The sequence below is a fragment of the Lycorma delicatula genome, chromosome 12 (genome assembly GCF_047948215.1).
Source record: "Lycorma delicatula isolate Av1 chromosome 12, ASM4794821v1, whole genome shotgun sequence".
Classification (NCBI taxonomy): Eukaryota; Metazoa; Arthropoda; class Insecta; order Hemiptera; family Fulgoridae; genus Lycorma; species Lycorma delicatula.
The window spans coordinates 76,593,746-76,613,238 of record NC_134466.1 but is presented as its reverse complement, the minus strand read 5'-3'; the positions used below and the strand labels follow the sequence as shown (position 1 = coordinate 76,613,238).

At 31.6% G+C, this 19,493-nt stretch overlaps 1 protein-coding gene across 2 annotated transcripts in view; it reads left to right on the top strand.

The window, feature by feature from the left end:
* Ythdf (YTH domain-containing family protein) overlaps nt 1-19,493 on the top strand; it is a 61,835-nt gene that overhangs the window by 16,599 nt on the left and 25,743 nt on the right. The window contains exon 4 of one of the 2 annotated variants that reach the window (XM_075380600.1): nt 3,783-5,372. In XM_075380600.1, coding sequence (XP_075236715.1) covers nt 3,783-5,372 — 1,590 coding nt within the window. Of the gene's footprint in view, nt 1-3,770; nt 5,373-19,493 lie in introns of both variants that reach the window. The other variant, XM_075380599.1, reaches the window with a different exon arrangement.

The following is a 19,493-nucleotide window of genomic DNA, read 5'->3' as shown; positions in this document are numbered from 1 at the left end:
CTGCTCCAGGGTAAGTTTTGCAGTCAACGAGTTGATTTCTAAATCTTTGCTTAACCATGATATAATCTATCTGATACCTTCCAGTATCGCCTGGCTTTTTCCAAGTGTATATTCTTCTATTATGATTTTTAAATTGGGTGTTGGCAATTACTAAATTATACTTCGTGCAAAATTCTATAAGTCGGTCCCCTCTTTCATTCCTTTTGCCCAGCCCGTATTCACCCACTATATTTCCTTCCTTGCCTTTTCCAATGCTTGCATTCCAATCTCCAACTATTATTAAATTTTCATCTCCTTTTACGTGTTTAATTGCTTCATCAATCTCTTCGTATACACACTCTATCTCATCATCATCATGGGCGCTTGTAGGCATATAGACGTTAACAATCGTTGTCAGTTTAGGTTTTGATTTTATCCTTATTACAATGATTCTATCGCTATGCATTTTGAAATACTCCACTCTCCTCCCTATCTTCTTGTTCATCACGAAACCTACTCCTGCCTGCCCATTATTTAACGCTGAGTTAATTACTCTAAAATCACCTGACCAAAAGTCGCCTTCCTCTTCCCACCGAACCTCACTAATTCCTACTATATCCACATTTGTCCTACCCATTTCCCTTTTTAAATTTTCTAGCCTACCAACCTTTTTCAAGCTTCTAACATTCCACGCTCCGACTCGTAGAATGTTATTTTTTAATTTTCTGGTGACCCCTTCCTTAGTAGTCCCCACCCGGAGATCCGAACGGGGGACTATTTTACCTCCGGAATATTTTACCAAGGAAGGCGCCTCCATTATTTCTATGTGAAAATGCAGAGAGCCACATTTTGAAGTTAAAAATTAAAAATTTTATTAAAGAATTTTTATTGAAAAACACAAAATGACATTAAGAGGAAAAATGAAGCAATATAAATCATTTGTCCACATTAACATTTTTGTTTATTTTGATGTCCTGAATTGTCCCTTAATTTTTACCTACACTTTCTATACTCAAAAACAAAATTGTGAATTGCTAGTTATCCAATTTAAACAAAAAGGAAGAATGAACTTTGAGACATCAATATAAACATTTGATCAAGTGGGTTTTTATTGACTTGTTTAAAAAGAAAACGCTTTTATTTAAAATAATGTAAGTAACAGATGGCTAACACTTAAAAAGTTAAATAAAGATGCCATGTATACAGTGTGATTTATTTTTTACTGTTATCTTGTGAAATTTATAGTAATAAGTAAGCAAGTACATAAATGAATGACCTAACGACTAAACAATTGTAAAATTTGTTTTAAAATCAGTCTTTTACAGAAAGTATATTAAATTTAACAAATTATTACATAATTTTATGTCTACAGTAGAGATTCTCTTAACCGATGGAAGTTTTTGGAAGAATGTTGTAGACAAAGCTTCTGGAAACTTTTGGATGATAGAGATCATGTCTTTTGTTTTATAAATTTTTATAAAAACAGAAAACCCTCAAAATTATTGAATATAACAACAGTAAACTCATTTGTGATGAAATGATAACCGAGTTTGTATTGTGAAAGTGTTTTGAATATTACATTTGTATCTTAAATAGCTATAAAATATTCATAACTTGTATTATAAAGCGCATACTTACTACACTTTGATGATGATATACACGCAAATGAATATAGATATTTAAAAATATTTATATTTATTGTCTTAGGTTTCTAACTTCTTTTAAAAAAAGTGTAATGCTTTTTCTACAGCTGAGGAGTAAACAAATGCAACATGATTGCTCTATTTCAACATGGTAACTGCATCAGTGAAAGGAACATTACATCTTTTTGAAACAGGTTACTGCTTTCAGAAGCATTGCTGTCACCTTTTGCACGGCTTATTGGAGGAGAGATCTCATTTTTGTCTTGCTGTTTATCTTTTTTTAAAAGTAAATTATTAAACACTACTCGTATGATAATTTTGCCATCGTTTAATACAAGAAAAATTATATTATTGGTTTCCATAATAATCCATTCTTTAATCGCATTTTATTACAGAATTTGGGGAATTCTGATGAAAGAGGACTGTTAGAGTGCAATGGAAATAAAAGGAAGGATAGCAATGGCAAAGGAAGCCTTCAGTAAGAAGAGGAAATTACTGTGTAGTAAAAGCCTGGATTTAGGGAAAAGGTTAGCCTAACTATATATATGATGTATTTTATGACGTGGTCGATAAGGAAGAGGGTGAGTGATTGGATTGAGGATTTTTGAAATGTTGATATGGAGAATTAAAATGGATGGATAAAGTTAGGAATGAGAAGTAAAGAAGGAAAATCACTTAATGCAGGAAGTACATGAAAGAAAAGAAAACCAGTAAGGTCATGCGGTTAGACAAAGTGGAATCTTGACAACTGCATTGGAAGAGTCAATAGAAGAAGCAAAGAAGTGAGGAACAAGAAATATGAAGTTAATAGATGAGGTGAAAATTGGAAACCACAAGGAGACAAAGAACAGAAATATATGAAGACAATAGTGATGGTGTAAGGGACCTGCCACCAGGTAGAACATCAGATTGTAATTAATAGCATTTTTGTTAAATTCTTGCTACTGTCATTTTATTTTGCTTCTGTGTCCTTTTTTTTAATTTTTAGCCACACAAGAGATACATTATTTATTAATTTTGTTGTAAATTGGAAAGTATTGCACCAGTTTATTTATTAAATAATAGTTAAAAGAGTGAACTGTTATATCTCTCATGTCTACAAATACTGCCTCAATCTGCTGTTCATAATTACTACTTATTTTATAATATATTATGGAATTGATTATTTTTTTTGGTGGTTTATGCCATAAGGTAATCCTAGATAAATACTGGGAAGTTTGTTAAGAAAAAGACTACATTTAATAAAAGCTTGGTTAAGAGAATCTTAATTGCTACTTTATTGCAGTTTAATGCAAGTAGTATTTATTAATTAATAATATATATTTTTTTTAAATTAGTATTTATCTTTTAAAAACCTTTTTTGTTTAAACATATGTTTTTTATGACTAAATTATATACTGTACTTCATAAAACAAAACAAAGATGAGTATCCTTCCCGCAGTTTATTTTACAAGTAAAATATTTTATCAGTTATTTTCTATCTAATTTAATTATAATTTTAAAAAATATATATATAATTTCCTTGATTTTTAACCCTTTACTTGCGCAGTAACAAAATTGATGCTGCTGGATCGAACACAGAATTAAAATAGTGATTTCAAATTTTAGATTTATATATATATATATAATTCTGATTCTTTTTCTTTTTTTTTTAATGATAGTCGTTCTTTATCCTTTTCTGGCCATTTTACGTTGTATCAGTTATATTGTGTTAAAAATTATTTCCTTTTAATTTAATATTATTTTAAATAATATTCATTCTAGAATGGTAAAAATACATTATCACTTAAGGCATGAAATTATGAAGGCAAAGGGTTGAAAATAAAGTAACATGATGTACTGCACAGTTGGCTTATTGTACTGTATATTTATTTATATAGAGTATTTTCTTTGTTTTGAATTATGTTATTATTTTTTCTAAGTGTCAACAATATCCTATGAAATACATCTGTGCTCTTGTTCTTAATTGACTGTCATTGAATGTGACAGATTTACCTGCTATGTCTTAATTATAATTAATTAACTATTTATACAAAATTTTCAATAAAGTTTGTATTCATACATTTGCCATTAGTTTAAATTAAAAACCATTAGTATTTGTTTCCTTTTATATTTTTGCTTGTATGGAATAGCTAGATATATAAGTAGATTATGTTGCAGGGTTACAACACCCCGATTTCAACCTCGATGGCATCAGACCCTTACATGTCCAATTATTATGGAACGTCCTTCCCGTACCAGGCATTTGGAGTAGGAGATGGAACATGGTCCAACGGTGGAGATCCGATGACATTCTTAGGCGGTTACGGCGGTCAGATGGGGCACGATTCATATGGAATGGATGGAATGTTTGGAGGAGGAGGTGGTGGATTTGGAGGAGCGTTCGGACAGCCAACAGCACCAGCAGCAGGTTTCAACTATTTCCACGGTAATGGTGACTACTCAACATGGGGAAGTTCTGCCCCGATGTCTAGGAAACCGCATTATGAGGACTATTACCGACCTACTACTGGAGATGGGGGTATGTATAGTGCAGTGGACCAACTTAAAGGAGTTGAACAGTCAATGCAGGGACTCTCATTGTCAGATCCTAATTCGGCCGTTAAGATGTTAGATGGGAAAGCCGTTGAACAGGTGGGTGTAAAAGCAGATATGGTAGGGCAGTCGCAACCTGCTCCTAAAAAGATGACGTGGGCATCGGTCGCCAGTCAACCGGCAAAACCACAGCCACAGGTCGGGTCAGGTGGGATGAAAAAGAAGGGACCAGGAATGCCACCTCCACCGATGGTGCCGGGGAAACATAACATGGACATTGGTACGTGGGAGGGCAAAAATGGAGGTGCAGGAAGTATCAGCAGTGTGAAGACTCCAGTTGCACCCCCCCCGGCTGTTCGTCCTACATGGGCTGGTCCAATCAGAGGTGCCGGTCCTCGGGCCGCTGGTCCGACCAGTTTTCCTCATCATCAGGTGGCAATCCTTGCACCACCGCACCCTCACCAGCCTGTTCTACCCCCTCCCCCTCATCACTTACAACAAGTGCCACCGCCCCCACCCAATATGTTGCCTCCGCAACCTCAAGGTCCTGGTCCTCTTCCGTCACACCCTGTGCTCGATGAACTGAGAGTTAAAAACAACTATAATCCTGTGGACTTTGACCTGTCGGCAAAAGGAGCTAGGTTCTTTGTTATCAAGTCTTATTCAGAGGACGATATTCATCGGTCAATAAAGTATGAGATCTGGTGCTCAACAGAGCATGGAAATAAGCGTCTGGATGAAGCTTATCGGGAACGTGAAGTATGTCGTGAACGCGAGGGTAAAGGAATGGTGTATCTTTTCTTCTCTGTGAACGGTTCGGGCCATTTCTGTGGTATGGCGCGTATGGCTTCCCCTGTGGACTACCACGCGTCTAGCTCGGTGTGGTCTCAGGACAAATGGAAGGGACAGTTCAAAGTGCAGTGGATCTATGTTAAAGATGTCCCAAATGTGCAGCTGAGGCATATCCGTCTAGAAAATAACGAAAATAAACCCGTGACTAATTCACGTGATGCGCAAGAAGTACCATTTGAAAAAGGGAAACACGTTTTGAAAGTGATCCATCAGTTTCGGCATTCAACATCTATCTTCGATGACTTCGTACACTATGAAAAGCGGCAGGAAGAAGAAGACTCGAGGAAAGAGGCATTGCAGCAGCCACCCAGCCCACCACATAATCATGGCGATCGCTCGGGTGCTCAATCGCACCATCATAAGGTATGTTATGTTTTTTATTTATTTTCTTAATAACATTTTTTTGTACAAATTTTCTCAATTTAACACAACTGTAGTAGTAATAAGGTTTTTTATATAATCACGCCAAAAATAATTGGTCATGATAATGTGACATCTTGTCTATTGTCATTTAATATGACAATGTTTCAGATAGCAGTGCATGTTCACTAACAACATAATTTCTTTGCCATTTGGAATCCCAATATTGTACCGTAAGATTTAATAGAACTTCATTATGTATGAAACAGTATGTATTAGGATGAAAATTTCTTGCAATTATTGGTTTTTTGTTGATGATTTTTGTATAGTTTTAAAAAAAAATTGAAATGTTAATTAAAAACTGAAAACTAAAATTGATGACAAAAACTGTGAATTATTTGAATGTTCTGTTAATAGTAGAAAGAATGATCTAGTGTTAATCATTAGATTGTCTTAATTTAAATAATTGTTTTTACTTCAGTAATTTCAACTAGATGACTTATTTCCATTTATCTCATTCTCTTTTCAGAAGTGTGAATAATGTTTTTGAATTCTCAACACAGAATTTTAGTCCTTGATTATTTAGAAACATGGAGGAGGTTAACTAATATCAGTGATATGCCTTTTTTAATACCTTCAGATCATTCTGCTCTCAATATTACTTTTAATTGTTATAATTACTCATATATGTTTTGAAAAATATTAAAATTAGTTATAATGTTGGATAAAATCATTTTAATAATTATAATTTTTTTGATCATACAACTGTTACATACAACTGCTTTTGATCATACAACTGCTTATAATCAGTCATTTTTGATGTCATTAATGAGCCATAAATTAATGTGATAAAATTTTTATTATCTTAGATAAATGTTGTTTACATAAGAAAGTTTTTAGTTCAAGGTATTTTTTTTATTTAGTTTTAATGAATGTATTATTAGTAATTTATAAAAATAAAATTATTAAATGTATAGATTTTACAAATACTACCCAAGAATCAATACTTTAACATTTCTAAAGCTAATAAGTAAAAGTTATTTCATAAAGTGTATACTGAATTTTCATGGTGATTTGGTTTTGTGTAACAGTATCATTATTACATTAGGTTTTAGCAGATCTTTTTTGCCAGTTTTTTTTACACCAGCCATTATATACTAAGTACACTAAAATTAGTTAACTTTTCTGTTACTAGTTTACAAAATCAGTTAGGGTTACGCTATATTTTGGTTTGTAAAATTGGTGTGAAACAGGTACTTCATACTTTATAAAATTGAGTAGTTGTAATAATATGAGCACATTGTTCAATAAGTAAAGAAATGATTGTTGTTTTAATACTGTTTATTGATGAGTATCAAACTTAATAACTACTTTAATTAAATTATCCACAGTGTTACAAATGTAAACTTCTCACATTGTTTCACTAATTTTTTTATGACATCATCAAAAAATTCTTTATCTTGAGATTAAAGCCAGTTATGTACAGTCATACGGTCTTACTGTGCAAGGGTTTGATTATAAGGTGGATGTAACAGATTTTCAATAAGTCGAGTTTCAACAATGCACTGTATAGATGTGTATTATCCTAAAGACATATGCTCATTTGCTCTATAAATTTTTTAAGCATTGCAGAGGCATTTCTTTGTTTTCAAGCATACTTCGGTAGTACTGACTGTTAATAAGATAATACAACTGAATTGGACCTGCAAATTTCAAAAGATTATTAGCTTCTTTTAATTATTATCATCTTCAATTGGCTGATGATTGGTTAGGTCTTAAATTTTTTCTCTTTCTAGAGATGGATTACCATTAGGTATTGCTTAGATGAGATGAAATGGCAGTTTTGTAGTGTGTGAAAATGCCATGTTTGGCGGGGATTGAAACCCAGGACTTTTGGATGAAAGGCCCTTGTTTGCGCTTTGGAGTACAGCTCTATCTGGAGACTTGGGATGTTTCCACTCCACGGTTTAGCTGCTTTTATTCAGACTTGCATTACCGTAATTATAAGTTGTAATTTTTAATTATAATATAGTTTTCTCATGAGTCGTTATTCTTTTCAAATATTTATCTTGTGTCAGCCATTCATTGACAGTCTTTGAGTTGCTTACTCTATTAAATCAATTTTCTTTGTCATTGCCAGTCGGCAGTTTTGGAATCTACCTTCTATAAGATACATGGTTTTGAGTTTGATTTTAATAATTAAGTAAACTGTATCAATCCATGTCAATAAATTTTCATCAGTTCCTCCAAATGTACTATCCATGTAATAATGGTTCTTGAACCCTAGGAAAAATGTGTATTACAGACCACTCCATAACACTCCTTATTCTTAGAATACTTTTGTGGGAAGACATATTAAACTTAAAGAATCAAAATTAATTAGTTTAAATCAATAATAATAATAAATACTGCATGAAAAAAGTAAGAATTATCATATATTAACACGCACTTTAAATTAAAAAAATATTTATATATATGTGCATATAAGATTAATAATGAATTGAAGTAAAGTAATAATATACAGATATTAACACACAAATCAATACGTCATCATGCGCTTCAAATAACAAGTAAATAATAAGTACTTCTATGTTGCTGATGACTAATGTTTCCAGGAAGTGAATATATAATATTACTGAGTGTATGAGTCAACATACTTGTATTCCTTCCCTCTGCTTCATCAGGCGAAGGGCTCAAGAACTGAGCAGATATAGTAACATGCTCTTATCCTTTAGTATATTTTGTCAATGCAAGACCAAAGAGACAAATTTGAAATCTCAGTTGGTTACTCCTCACATTAATTATTTGCAATACTTATGTGCCAATTTTTGAATGAGTTTGTGTGATTTGTAAAAAGTTTTAACGTATTGTTCAAGATCAAAGAGTAAATTGTGATGGTATTATATTTTTTTGAAATTAGGAATCTTGTCCCTGACTGTTATCAAATTTGTTGTAATGATTGATGAGAGTTTTGTACATTAAATTAATAATTGTACGTAATCCTATTGAAGTAATCTCTATGAGTAAATTTTTTTTTTTAATTCTCTTTCTTATTTATATAGTTTATAATTATAAATATTTGTCACTTAATGACCTGTCATCAGAAAACCGGTGGTGTGTAATTTTATCACTTCTTTGTACAACTTGTCAAGGATTAACATATGTTTCGAAAAAGGGAATGTAGCTGTGGTTTGACATTAATCAACATCAAACTTTGTTAGGTACCGGCGAGGGGGCAGTAATTGCACATTATTGGAAGGTAACTGTAAAATAAAAGTTTAAGGAAATAGAAGTTAGAGCAAAGATTAGATCTTCTATCTCTTGTCATTTTGACATTCAGAAAACTGTTTTGGATAAGTGTACATTTGTTAGTTTTGTGAATAGGGATTCATTCCTATATCAGGATTAAGTTTTCTAACTTAATCATTTCATTAAATAATTTTCTTCATTATAAACAGTATATTATATTTTTGTACATATACTTTTTGTAAATATATAAAAAATATTCATGTAATTATTTATGATATTTATTAGAAAAGTTAATATAATTGTAATTTTGTATTATTATTACTCTATATACCTTAACTTTATTATTGCTAAACTCATAATAAATTACTTTTTTAAAAAATCTTTTGAAAATCTTTAGAAAAAGTTACTAAAACATTTACTTGATAAACATTGTATCAATGGAAGAGTTTGCTAGAAACAAAATGTTTAAATATGCTAATTATGGATCGATAATATATGCTCCAGGAAAAATGTTTCAGGTTGTTCTTCACAATTATGCTTTTAAGCGTACATCTCAATTTATGAGTTAAATGTTAATGGTAACTATTTTTAATAAAATTGAAATGCAAATAAATCTGACCTTTTTGTATTACTTACTGTTATTATATTAGACCAATTGAAATAACTCATTTAGAGGAGGGAAAAAATTGTAATCTGAACTTTTATAAGTGAAAATGGTAAAGGGGCTTATAATAAATGTAAAAAAAATAAATGCGTGAGCAGGGGCGGTAGAGGGTTGATTTGCGGAGTTGAAAAGGGATGAAAAATGGTATTGCGATTTCCAGAGAAAGTTGATGTCAAAAAAAATTTGTGATTATTTAAGACACAGAAAAGTATACTTTCATCAAGTTTTGTCAAAATTAAATTATTTTTGCAGAAATGAAAAATAAAGGATGAAAAAAAGATTTTTTTGCATTTTTCTCGGAAATTTTGAGGTTATGAAGTGACATTTACAAAAGATTTTTGCGTGATCTACAACTTTTGTTGGAAAATCTTTTTTCAACCTCCAACCCCCCCAAGTCACCCCTCCACCACCTCTGATCACACATTTATTTTTCTTATGTTTATTATAACCTCTTTTACGTACCATTTCCACTTAAAAAAGTTCAGGTAAAAAATTTTTTTCTCTGTAATTTGGTTGGACTATATATCATGTTAGAGTAATTGTATAGTCTTCTTCTTATCTTATTATTAGATTGATATATATCTGTAATAATTATTTCAAATTTTGTAAATCTCTTGTCCAGTTAGGATTATCACAAATCTAATCCTGGAAATTTTTTTAAATATGTATGGTTGATGAATCTGTTACATGTAAATTTTGATGAAATAATTAATATTCATAATTTTTGAAAAATATAATTTAGAGAGGTTTAAAGAAGCAATGGCAATAAACGATTTTATATGCCAATTTGTGGTTTTGTTTTAGTTATAATTCTATTTAGTACCAATTCAATTAATTGATATAACATTCGCACTATATTCATAACTTTATTCTTCACTATATTCGAATGACACACACTTCAGGTTTGACTGGAGTTCTGTTATAAATTTGTTTGTTCCTGTAAATATATCAAGTATATGTATATATATAAAGTTGAAAATTTTAATTGTGTTGTATAGTGTAATGAAATATCTGACCATATAAATTAAGTTAAACAATTGTTTTAATTTTAGAGATAATTTATTAATTATTTCTAGGAAGTTTTAAAGCTTTGGAAAAATTATATTTAAAAAAATACTTCTTTAAAATTACTGAAATTCAGTAATCATTGTTCATATCTGTTTTAAAAGTGAATAATACTATTCTATTTAAGTTTTCATCTAATATATTAATTTTATTATGTGTTTTCATAGCATATATATTTATGCTATATATTTATATATATGTACGTACATAGGTAAGTACGTACATACAAGACTTGAATATTAAAGTCAGGGAATCCTTAAATGTTTTCAGTTGTTAAACATAAAATTAAATTTAACACTACCCACCTAATTCAGTTGTCAAAAAAAAATTCAAATCTTACCAGAGTTTGATCAGTTTCCTATGGAAATTCTATAAAGAATGAAAGATTGGCAGCGTAAATACAGCACACTTAATGAATACTTACTATAAAATAGCGATAATATAGGGAATGTTAATCTTACAAAATATTAAATTTATTTATGAAATTTTTTTCTTTTAAAATTTAAATAAATTAACTATTATTTATATTTTTAAAGTAGCCGAAATTTATTGAATTATTAATATGTTAAGTTATTAATAATAACTTTAGTAAACATCCACATTCCAATAATTATTCCCCCTTTTATTATTCTAAAAATTCAATTTTTTTGTTCACTTATAAAAATTATTACCAGATAGTTATTAATAATATAAATAAAAAAAGTAAATGTTTTTTAAAAATTTATAGAAAAACTGAAATTTTTTTCTAATATATAGTATTGCATAGTAATCAAAGTATATAATTATTTTATGAATAAAAAAAAGCATGTTTGAAATAAATAAATAAATCTTTCTCTCTTTTGAGAAAGCGTAGCTTCAACAGAACATAGATCCTCTTAAGATACATATTTTCCTCCAAAGTAGGAAAATATAATTTTTTACTTTCGTAAGCCGTGTTACATGTACAGTAGCTGCCACGTTATGGTGAGCTCGAGGGATATTCAATTTTAATTCAACAAATTTTCAAAAATTTTATTGCATCACAATTTTTGATATAGGTGATATTTGGTATATAACTATCCACCTTGTAGTCCCCAAAGAATATTTTTTTATATTTTTAAAGAATTTTTTTTCTTGAGTTATAGACTATTTTCTAACTCACCAACAGGTAAAAACAGCCATTTTTGTCACTTTTTCTATGAACTGTAGCATTCTTATTTTACATCGAACAGAGGGTCAAAAAGGGCTTTTTTGAAAGAATAAACACTGAAATTCATCTTAGTGTACTCAAAATTCATTTTGTTACATTATCAAATCTTGTAATGTTTGGTGAAGTTACGTTTACAAATTAATGTTTTTTTTTTTTAATTTTGGGCCCAAATTAATTAATGAATGTTTGAATGTTTGCATAATCCTGAATGTAAACATTGCAGAAGGCTCAGTTACTCTTGAGATTTCATTGTGATATGTTGTACTGTGCTAGTGTTACACTGTGGTTAGGCAGTGTACACTTGTTTATAAAGTAATTTTTATTAGCAGTGAACTTCTCTTTTATGAGATATCTTTTAATAAGTTTATTAATTAGAGAAAATTTTATTCTAGCTGTAGAGAAACTGGTATGAGACAAAGTGAGATGCAGTTGGTAGTTTTATAATTTGTACAAACTGTATTGTTATTGTAAGAATCCTTGCATTTTATAAAAATGGATTATGAAGTGTTCAATTAGCATTCATACTGAAACAGTATGTCACAAATTGACTTAGATCTTCAGTATTGCACAATTTTTTAGGGTTTACTGAACTGCAAATAACATTGATATCTTTAAGAAGTGGGAGTATTAAAACAAACAATTTCTGTACTTTTCATAAAATTGAATATTTAGATAAATATATTCATATTAATGGGAAACGTTGCACTGACCCATTTAGCTGTCACACTAAACCAGTTAGAAATATCTGTGACACTTTCAATAAGCAAACCATATAATATTTGAGCTTGAGTGTGTTATAGTTGAGTTGGTGAATAAAGCTTGTTTAGCACTTGGCGTTTCCTCCATTAATGTTAAAAAATCATTAGGCAGTGCAATTTTAAAAACTAAAGTTACAAAAACAGCCAAGTCGATTACCGGTAAATTAAACGATTCCTTTGATTTAAATATTTCTACAGAAGAAACCAGTCAAGTACCACAAAACTATGCTGATTTAGTTAGGGAATATGAAGTATTAATCATTAAATTAAAGGATAAAATGAAAACAGTTACATCAACCCAGGGAAAAATTAATATTTTAAGTCTATTACCAAGCAACTGGAGCATTCAAAAAATTCATAACGAGTTTAGTGTTAGACAGAAATTAGCCTGTCAATCCAAACAATTATTTAAAAAAGTGGAATTTTGCTACAAATCGGCAAAAAGAAACCCTGTCAGATAATTGAGGTAAATCTTATTAAATGTGTCCAAGATTTTTACCAGAATGATGAGCACAGCTGAATAATGCCAGGCAAGAAGAATTGTGTCTGTAAAACAAGCTGACTGGACGAAAATTAATATTAAAAAAAGGCTTATCTTATGTAACTTAAACGAATTGTATACAGCCTTCAAAGAAAAACAATTTAAAAATTGGTTTTTCCAAATTTGTTGAAGACCTAAATTTTGTTCTGGATGTTGGGTCAGGTACTCACTCTGTTTGTGTGTATGTCACCCACCAAAATATAAAACTTATGTTATCTACTCTAAAAATGAAATTTTAGTATAAAATTCTCCTTTCAACCATGGCAAGATACAGAAAATGAAACATGCATGGTGTCACAAGGTGAAAAATCTCCAGGCACTAATGAAGCGCTCAGATTACTGCAAGAGAGCTGGGATGATTTTGATTCTGAAATTATCTTCAAACAGTGGGTTTCTGTTGGCCGTTGTGAACTAACCATTCAAATTCTTCCATTTCAAGAGTACTGAGATAAACTTACTGAAAATTTAAATCTAAAAAGGTATTTTTACCTTTTTAGGCAAACAAGCTAATTTCTTCAACATTAAAAAAGAAAACTCGGAGGGTGAATGTATTGTAATGGTAGACTTCTCTCAAAATTGTTCTTTTGTGATACATGATGAACTCCAGTCGAATCACTGGTCAAAAACTTATGCCACAGTACAACCATTTCCCATATATTTTAAAAAAGAAGGAAAATTACAAAGCCCAAAGCTATTGTGTGATTTGTGAGTATTTAAGGCAAAATACTGCATTGTTTTTCTGCTTCCAAAAGCAAAGTTATAAATAAATTAAAAACACTTTTACCACAAATTAAACAATTTTTTTATTTTTCTGATGGCTCTTTAGCTCAGTATAAAAACAAAAAAATTTCATAAATTTGTGGTGCCATCAAGAAAATTTTGAAATCACAGCTAAATGGAATTTTTTTGCCTCATACCATGGAAAAGGACCATGTGATTGTATTGGTGGAACTGCACAAAAGGACTGTGACTAAAGCAAGCCTTCAAAGGACAGTCAACAATCAAATTGTTGCACCTTCTGAAATGTACAATTATTGTAAAAACAATATTAAAAATATAACATTTATTTTCTGTTCTAATAAAGGTGTTCAAGAGACTAAAGAATAACTGTTCTCATTATCAGGTAATCAGAACAGTCCCAGAATCAAGAACCTTTCACAGTTAGAAATGTTTTCTGTCTGGGCGACTTCTGAATCGAAACATTTATGTTAGTATTGGAACATAAGAACATTAGTGTTTCTCATTGTTTTATAAGTTTACCATAGCTAAAATGTAAAAATTATGTCTTCTGCGTATACAACGGCAAGTGGTGGTTAGGCGAAGTCATTGAAGTCAAAATACACGAAAATGAAGAAAAATATTGAATACACTTTTTCCATCCATAGGGTCCTGGTACTTATTCAAGGAATCAGTGGGATAATCAAACGTGGGTTTAACTGGAAAATATTTTAAAGTTTCATGCTTTCAGAGCTTTTTTCTATCAACTACTGGAAGAGAACACAACATTACACCAAAAATAAATGAGGACTTATCACTTCTACACAATAAAAAGATGGCATGAGCACAAAGTTATGTTAAGTTAGTTATAAAAAGTGCAAGATTTTCATAACTTCCATTAGCAGGCGTAAAATAAGGTAAAAGTGAATTCAAATACATTAATATGTATTTGAATTGTTTATCATTTTGTAATTATTCATCATTCTGTAATTGACTATTTATTAATTATCAATTTTTTCATTCTAATGAGTTTAGTTGTAATTTTTATAATCTGAAAAAATATATAACATCAGTATTTTTGGATATGTTGTTTATAGTTAGAAGGAACAGTGTTTTTAGGAGTCTTGTTGGCTTCAGTACTCATCAACCCCTTTGAGTAACAAAATAAATTGTGTATGGTTTTAAAGTACATAAGTACTGCTGTAAACATTTCAGATTTTTTTCCACCTGTCCCACGTGGTTTTTGGGCCCCAAAAATGAGATTTTTTAAAAATCTTATGATTTGGCAGCCATTTTTTTGTGAAGGGCAGTTGGTAACAGTCCAGTTTTTTTTTTTTTTTATAAGTACTACTAGTACCTAAAAGCTAAAAGGTAAAAAAGAGGCCTGTTACTCTAAGCCCTTCATTAGTTATTTTGGGCCCAAATTCGAAAAAACGACAATTTGCAAACATAACTTAGTAATTATTACAAGATTTGGTTATGTAACAAAATGAATTTTGAGTACACTAAATGAATTTTTACTCTTTTAAAAAGCCCTTTTTGATCCTCTGTACAATGTAAAATAAGAATGCTACAGCTCATAGAAAAAGTGATGAAAATGGCTATTTTTTCTTGTTGGCGAGTTAGAAAATAGTTTATTATTCAAGAAAAAAATTCATTAAAAATATAAAAAAGATATTCTTTCGCCACTACAACGTGGATAGTTATATACCAAATATCATCAAAAATAGTGATACACCGATCAATTGTTGAATTAAAATGGAATACTCCTTGAATGATCAGCCCATACTTCACTGCTATACTATTGTTCTCTGAAACATTGACACATCATGATTAGTTCATTATTTAATCATCTCTTAGTAGTATAAACATGGCGCAACTGTTTATGAAGCCTGTGTTTCTGTGTGTTAACCATATTAAGAAAGTGACATGTTTCAAGCACAAAACTGTTATTTTTATTCTAATTTTGCTTCTCGTATGTTTTATTAAGTGCTCAATACAGTTATTTTGGCATGTCTTGTATTCTGCTACATAGTCAATTAATGTACGATACAATCTTTTTTAAAAAGTTTTTATTGTGGTGTATGTTTCAAACTTTTTAAAGTAATTCATTCACATATGAACAGTTTTGGCTAAATTTAAGACTGTTGTAAAAGGTGAAAAGCTCTGAAGACAGGCGCATGAAATTGTAAACAATGTTTACAGATAAGTAGTGTAGTGGTTTCATTCTGAAAAGTAGATCGTTTGAGATAGTAGCACTTGCTAAATTTCATTTTTCCATGTTTAATTGTTGAAAATTTATTTAAGAGTGGTGTGTGCCAAAAAACATAAGCTGGTGGTAGCTTGACCAATTTAAAAAAAATTGAAACTTACCCACTTGTTTCCTACTTGTCTCAGGACCTTAAAACTATTTTTTTTCTTAATTTTTTATTTAAGCAGTTTATGTTATGTATGGCGGCCATTTTTGTTATGGTGTGCACACCTATTTTTGTGATTGAAAGAGTTTACGGAAAAAATCATAACTAAAAACCTATTGGTCCGGGAAGGATGAAACAAAACACAATTTAATCAAAGTAAAAGTTTGGTTCAGTGATTAATTTTTACCTATCTCTCTTATGTCTATGAGAAAATTACCAATAAAGTTGAACATGAAAATGTGAAATTTCACTTTCGGTAATTTTTTTCAAGAGGCATGGATGGCATACACAGTTTGAATTATCTTTTTATATGTAGGTATATGTTGGTAGTTTTATTATAAATAATATTAATGGTGAATACATTTAAAAACGAATTTTTTTAACAAAATTCAAATTTTGGCTTCAAATAACTCTGATGGGGCTGGTGATAAAAAGCTAAAATTTGCACAACTTGCAGTGTTTTTATAGATGTTTATGGCAAATAAAAACGTTTCTTGTGTAATGTACTAATAAAAAAGTTATAACCTTTCAAAAATCATGAAAAACCTGTTAAAAGCGATACCATTTTGACTTTCTAAATAACTGCTCCAAGGGGAGTTTCTTGTCTTCTTTGCACTTATATATTTTTTTATATTTAGCCCCTATGTTGTTGAAGTTGACTTTTTCAATATTTAAAACTTTTTTTTTTAAAATTATTAATGATAGGTCGTAATTTTATGATAACTTAACCTAATATAATTTTGATTCAAAGTGCTTGTAAAACTTACCCGAACTGAGATATCAATGAGTAGCCCACATCTTTTTTTCAAGAATTCATTTTTATTTTTACATTGGTTTATTTTTGTAAACATTATCGAAGAAAAAATAAATTGTATCAAAATTTTAAATCTTCATTGAAATAGCCTGTTTTTGTAGCAATAAAAGTTTATTATTTGGTGTGGTTAAACAACAGCTGTGATATCTCTTCTGATAATTCTCTTGAAATTGTGTGAGAACAACCCATCACTGAGTTACAAGGGTAGATCCAGAAATAAGGTTCCCATCAATTTTGTAAATAGACAACATTGTTTATTCTCAAAGAAATTTACATCGTTGGAAAGAAGAAACTTTGCTCTATTATTACATAATCGCCACCTTTTTCTACGTATTTTTGTAGATGGTGCTCCAATTTCTGTATCCCAATATCGTAGAACTCTGCCGCCAACTCGTTGAGGAAGCGTTTCACCTCGTCTTTGACTTCATCGTCGCTCCGGAAGCATTAGCCACTCAAATGTTCCTTTAACTTGGGGAACAAGTAATAATCACTAGGCATGAGGTCCGGTCTGTAAGGTGAATGAGGCATGACAGTCCACCCAAAGTGTGTAAAAATTTCCTGGGTTTGACGGAAGGCGTGAGGTCAGACATTGTTATGAAGCAGCATTACACCGGCTGTCAGTCGTCCTCACCGGTGATTCTGGATAGCTCTCCTTAGTTTTCTTAGTGTTGCACAATAACTGTCTGAGTTGATTGTTGTCCCAGGTTCCATGAAATCGATCAGCAATATCCCCTCACGATCCCAAAAAACACTGGCCATGGCGACTGGTGACCCTGAGTGACGCCACTGTTTGGATTTTTGTTTCGTTTCGGGAGTGAAATGAAACACCCACATCTCCCGTAATGGAGTCCAACAATCCTTCCTTATCTTCTTGACACTTTTGAAGAAACTGGCAAGCACAGTCAAGGCGTTTCTCCTTGTGTTCCGATATGAATAGCCACAGTACCCATCGAGCACAACACTTGTGATACCCCAATTTTTCAGTTAAAGCTCTTTCCACTGTACCGTATGAACTCCCAGGAATCTGAGCAACAAGTTCACAGACGGTGAACCTGTTTTGAAGCACTTCATGTTGGACCATCTCGATAATCGCCTCTGAAACTGACGGTCTTCAACTCCTTCATAGTGGACTTCCTTCCGACCGGCACTAAACTCCCTGCACCACTTTCGGCCGTGTTGAACAGACATACACTTGTCGCCATACACCTCTGTCAACTGAGATGAATATCCACGGGTGGAGTCCCTTTGGCATGCAAAAAGCAAATTACAGAACGAATCTCGCATTTGGCAGGATCAACAAGTGGAACCTCCATCTCAGATGGCTGCTGAGCCAAGACTGAGCGGCGTGGCCAGGCGGAATCGAGAGTGGAGGAACAGCCGCGCATAGCGGTATTGTCAGATTTCGCCTTGCACCTTCCCGTGCGGCCGAAGCTCTTTGGGAACCTTATTTCTGGATCGATCCTTGTAGTTCAAGAGATATCAACTTTCTCAGGACTTTGCTGATCGGTACCTACACTTTGTCGAGATTTTTGAAATTATATACGTGGTCCAGCCGGGTGGAAAAACGAATCTGTGCATCGTCATTTTCAAGGCTAATGTCTATCACTTATCCTATCCACCATTACCATCATACGCACAAGCAATAGAGTCTTTTTCCTTAAGTGAAAGTGGTACAATACAAGATAGTCTTCGTAGTCCTTGGAGTGTGAAGTAAAGTAACATCTTACAATGCCTTCTGACATAGGAACATATTTGTAGCTTCTAGTACCAACAACTCTTTCACAGTAGTCAAAACAATTTTTTTTAGAGTTTCTTAAATCTTAGCTATCTCATCTGATTTAATCAAAAATACTTTGTTTTTCAGCTTGTGATTACAAATTCAATACATTTCATCAGCATTTAGTATCTGACTAGTGACCTTTGCCACCTCTCGTTTTGTTGTTCCTCCCACACCATCACAGGTGTTTTTTCATGATCCAAAGAAGTGCCATTTGGCTTCAAGGTTGAAGTCTTTTTTGTGACTGAAAAATTAGCAAACATTTTTTTTATTTTTATACTTACTTGATATGGTCTGTTAAAAGGTTTTTGAAAGCAATAAAATGTTGCTGTATTGTGCTTCAAGTGATCATAATAGTGATAACTTGATGCAGTATTACAACAAAAAGTGTCTGCTTATATACAGACACTTTTGTTGTGATACATCATTTCCTTGAAATAGAACATAAAAGGGTGAACTGTGGCTTAGCTGTTGACACAGTAGAAGCTTTGAATATCATCTTGAACAAGAAATGAAAAGTTTTCTGCAAAGTTTGCATACACCAAACATTCTTCTTCACCTAATTCTGATTTTTTCTTCTTGAAAAACTGAGCTTGAGATTTTGACAGAAGATTGTGAGTTTTCAGCTTTTTCAATTTTCTCCGTTAATGATTCTAAAAACTCATCTTTTGTTTGAAGAACAGTAATCATCTCTGCCCTATCAGCTGTTACCCACTGTTTGTACGTTATTATATCTGGCAATACATCACACTCTTCGGAACAGTGTGAGTAGCATGTCGAACTCTGCCTGCTTATCTCGATACTTGGTGCACACATACATCATACAGCTGTAGTTAATCTTGTCACAAACAAAAATGCCTACTATTCCTTATAATCAACATTGTGTGTGACCATCAATCATGAGTTTGATGTTCTGATGGTGGGGACAGACAC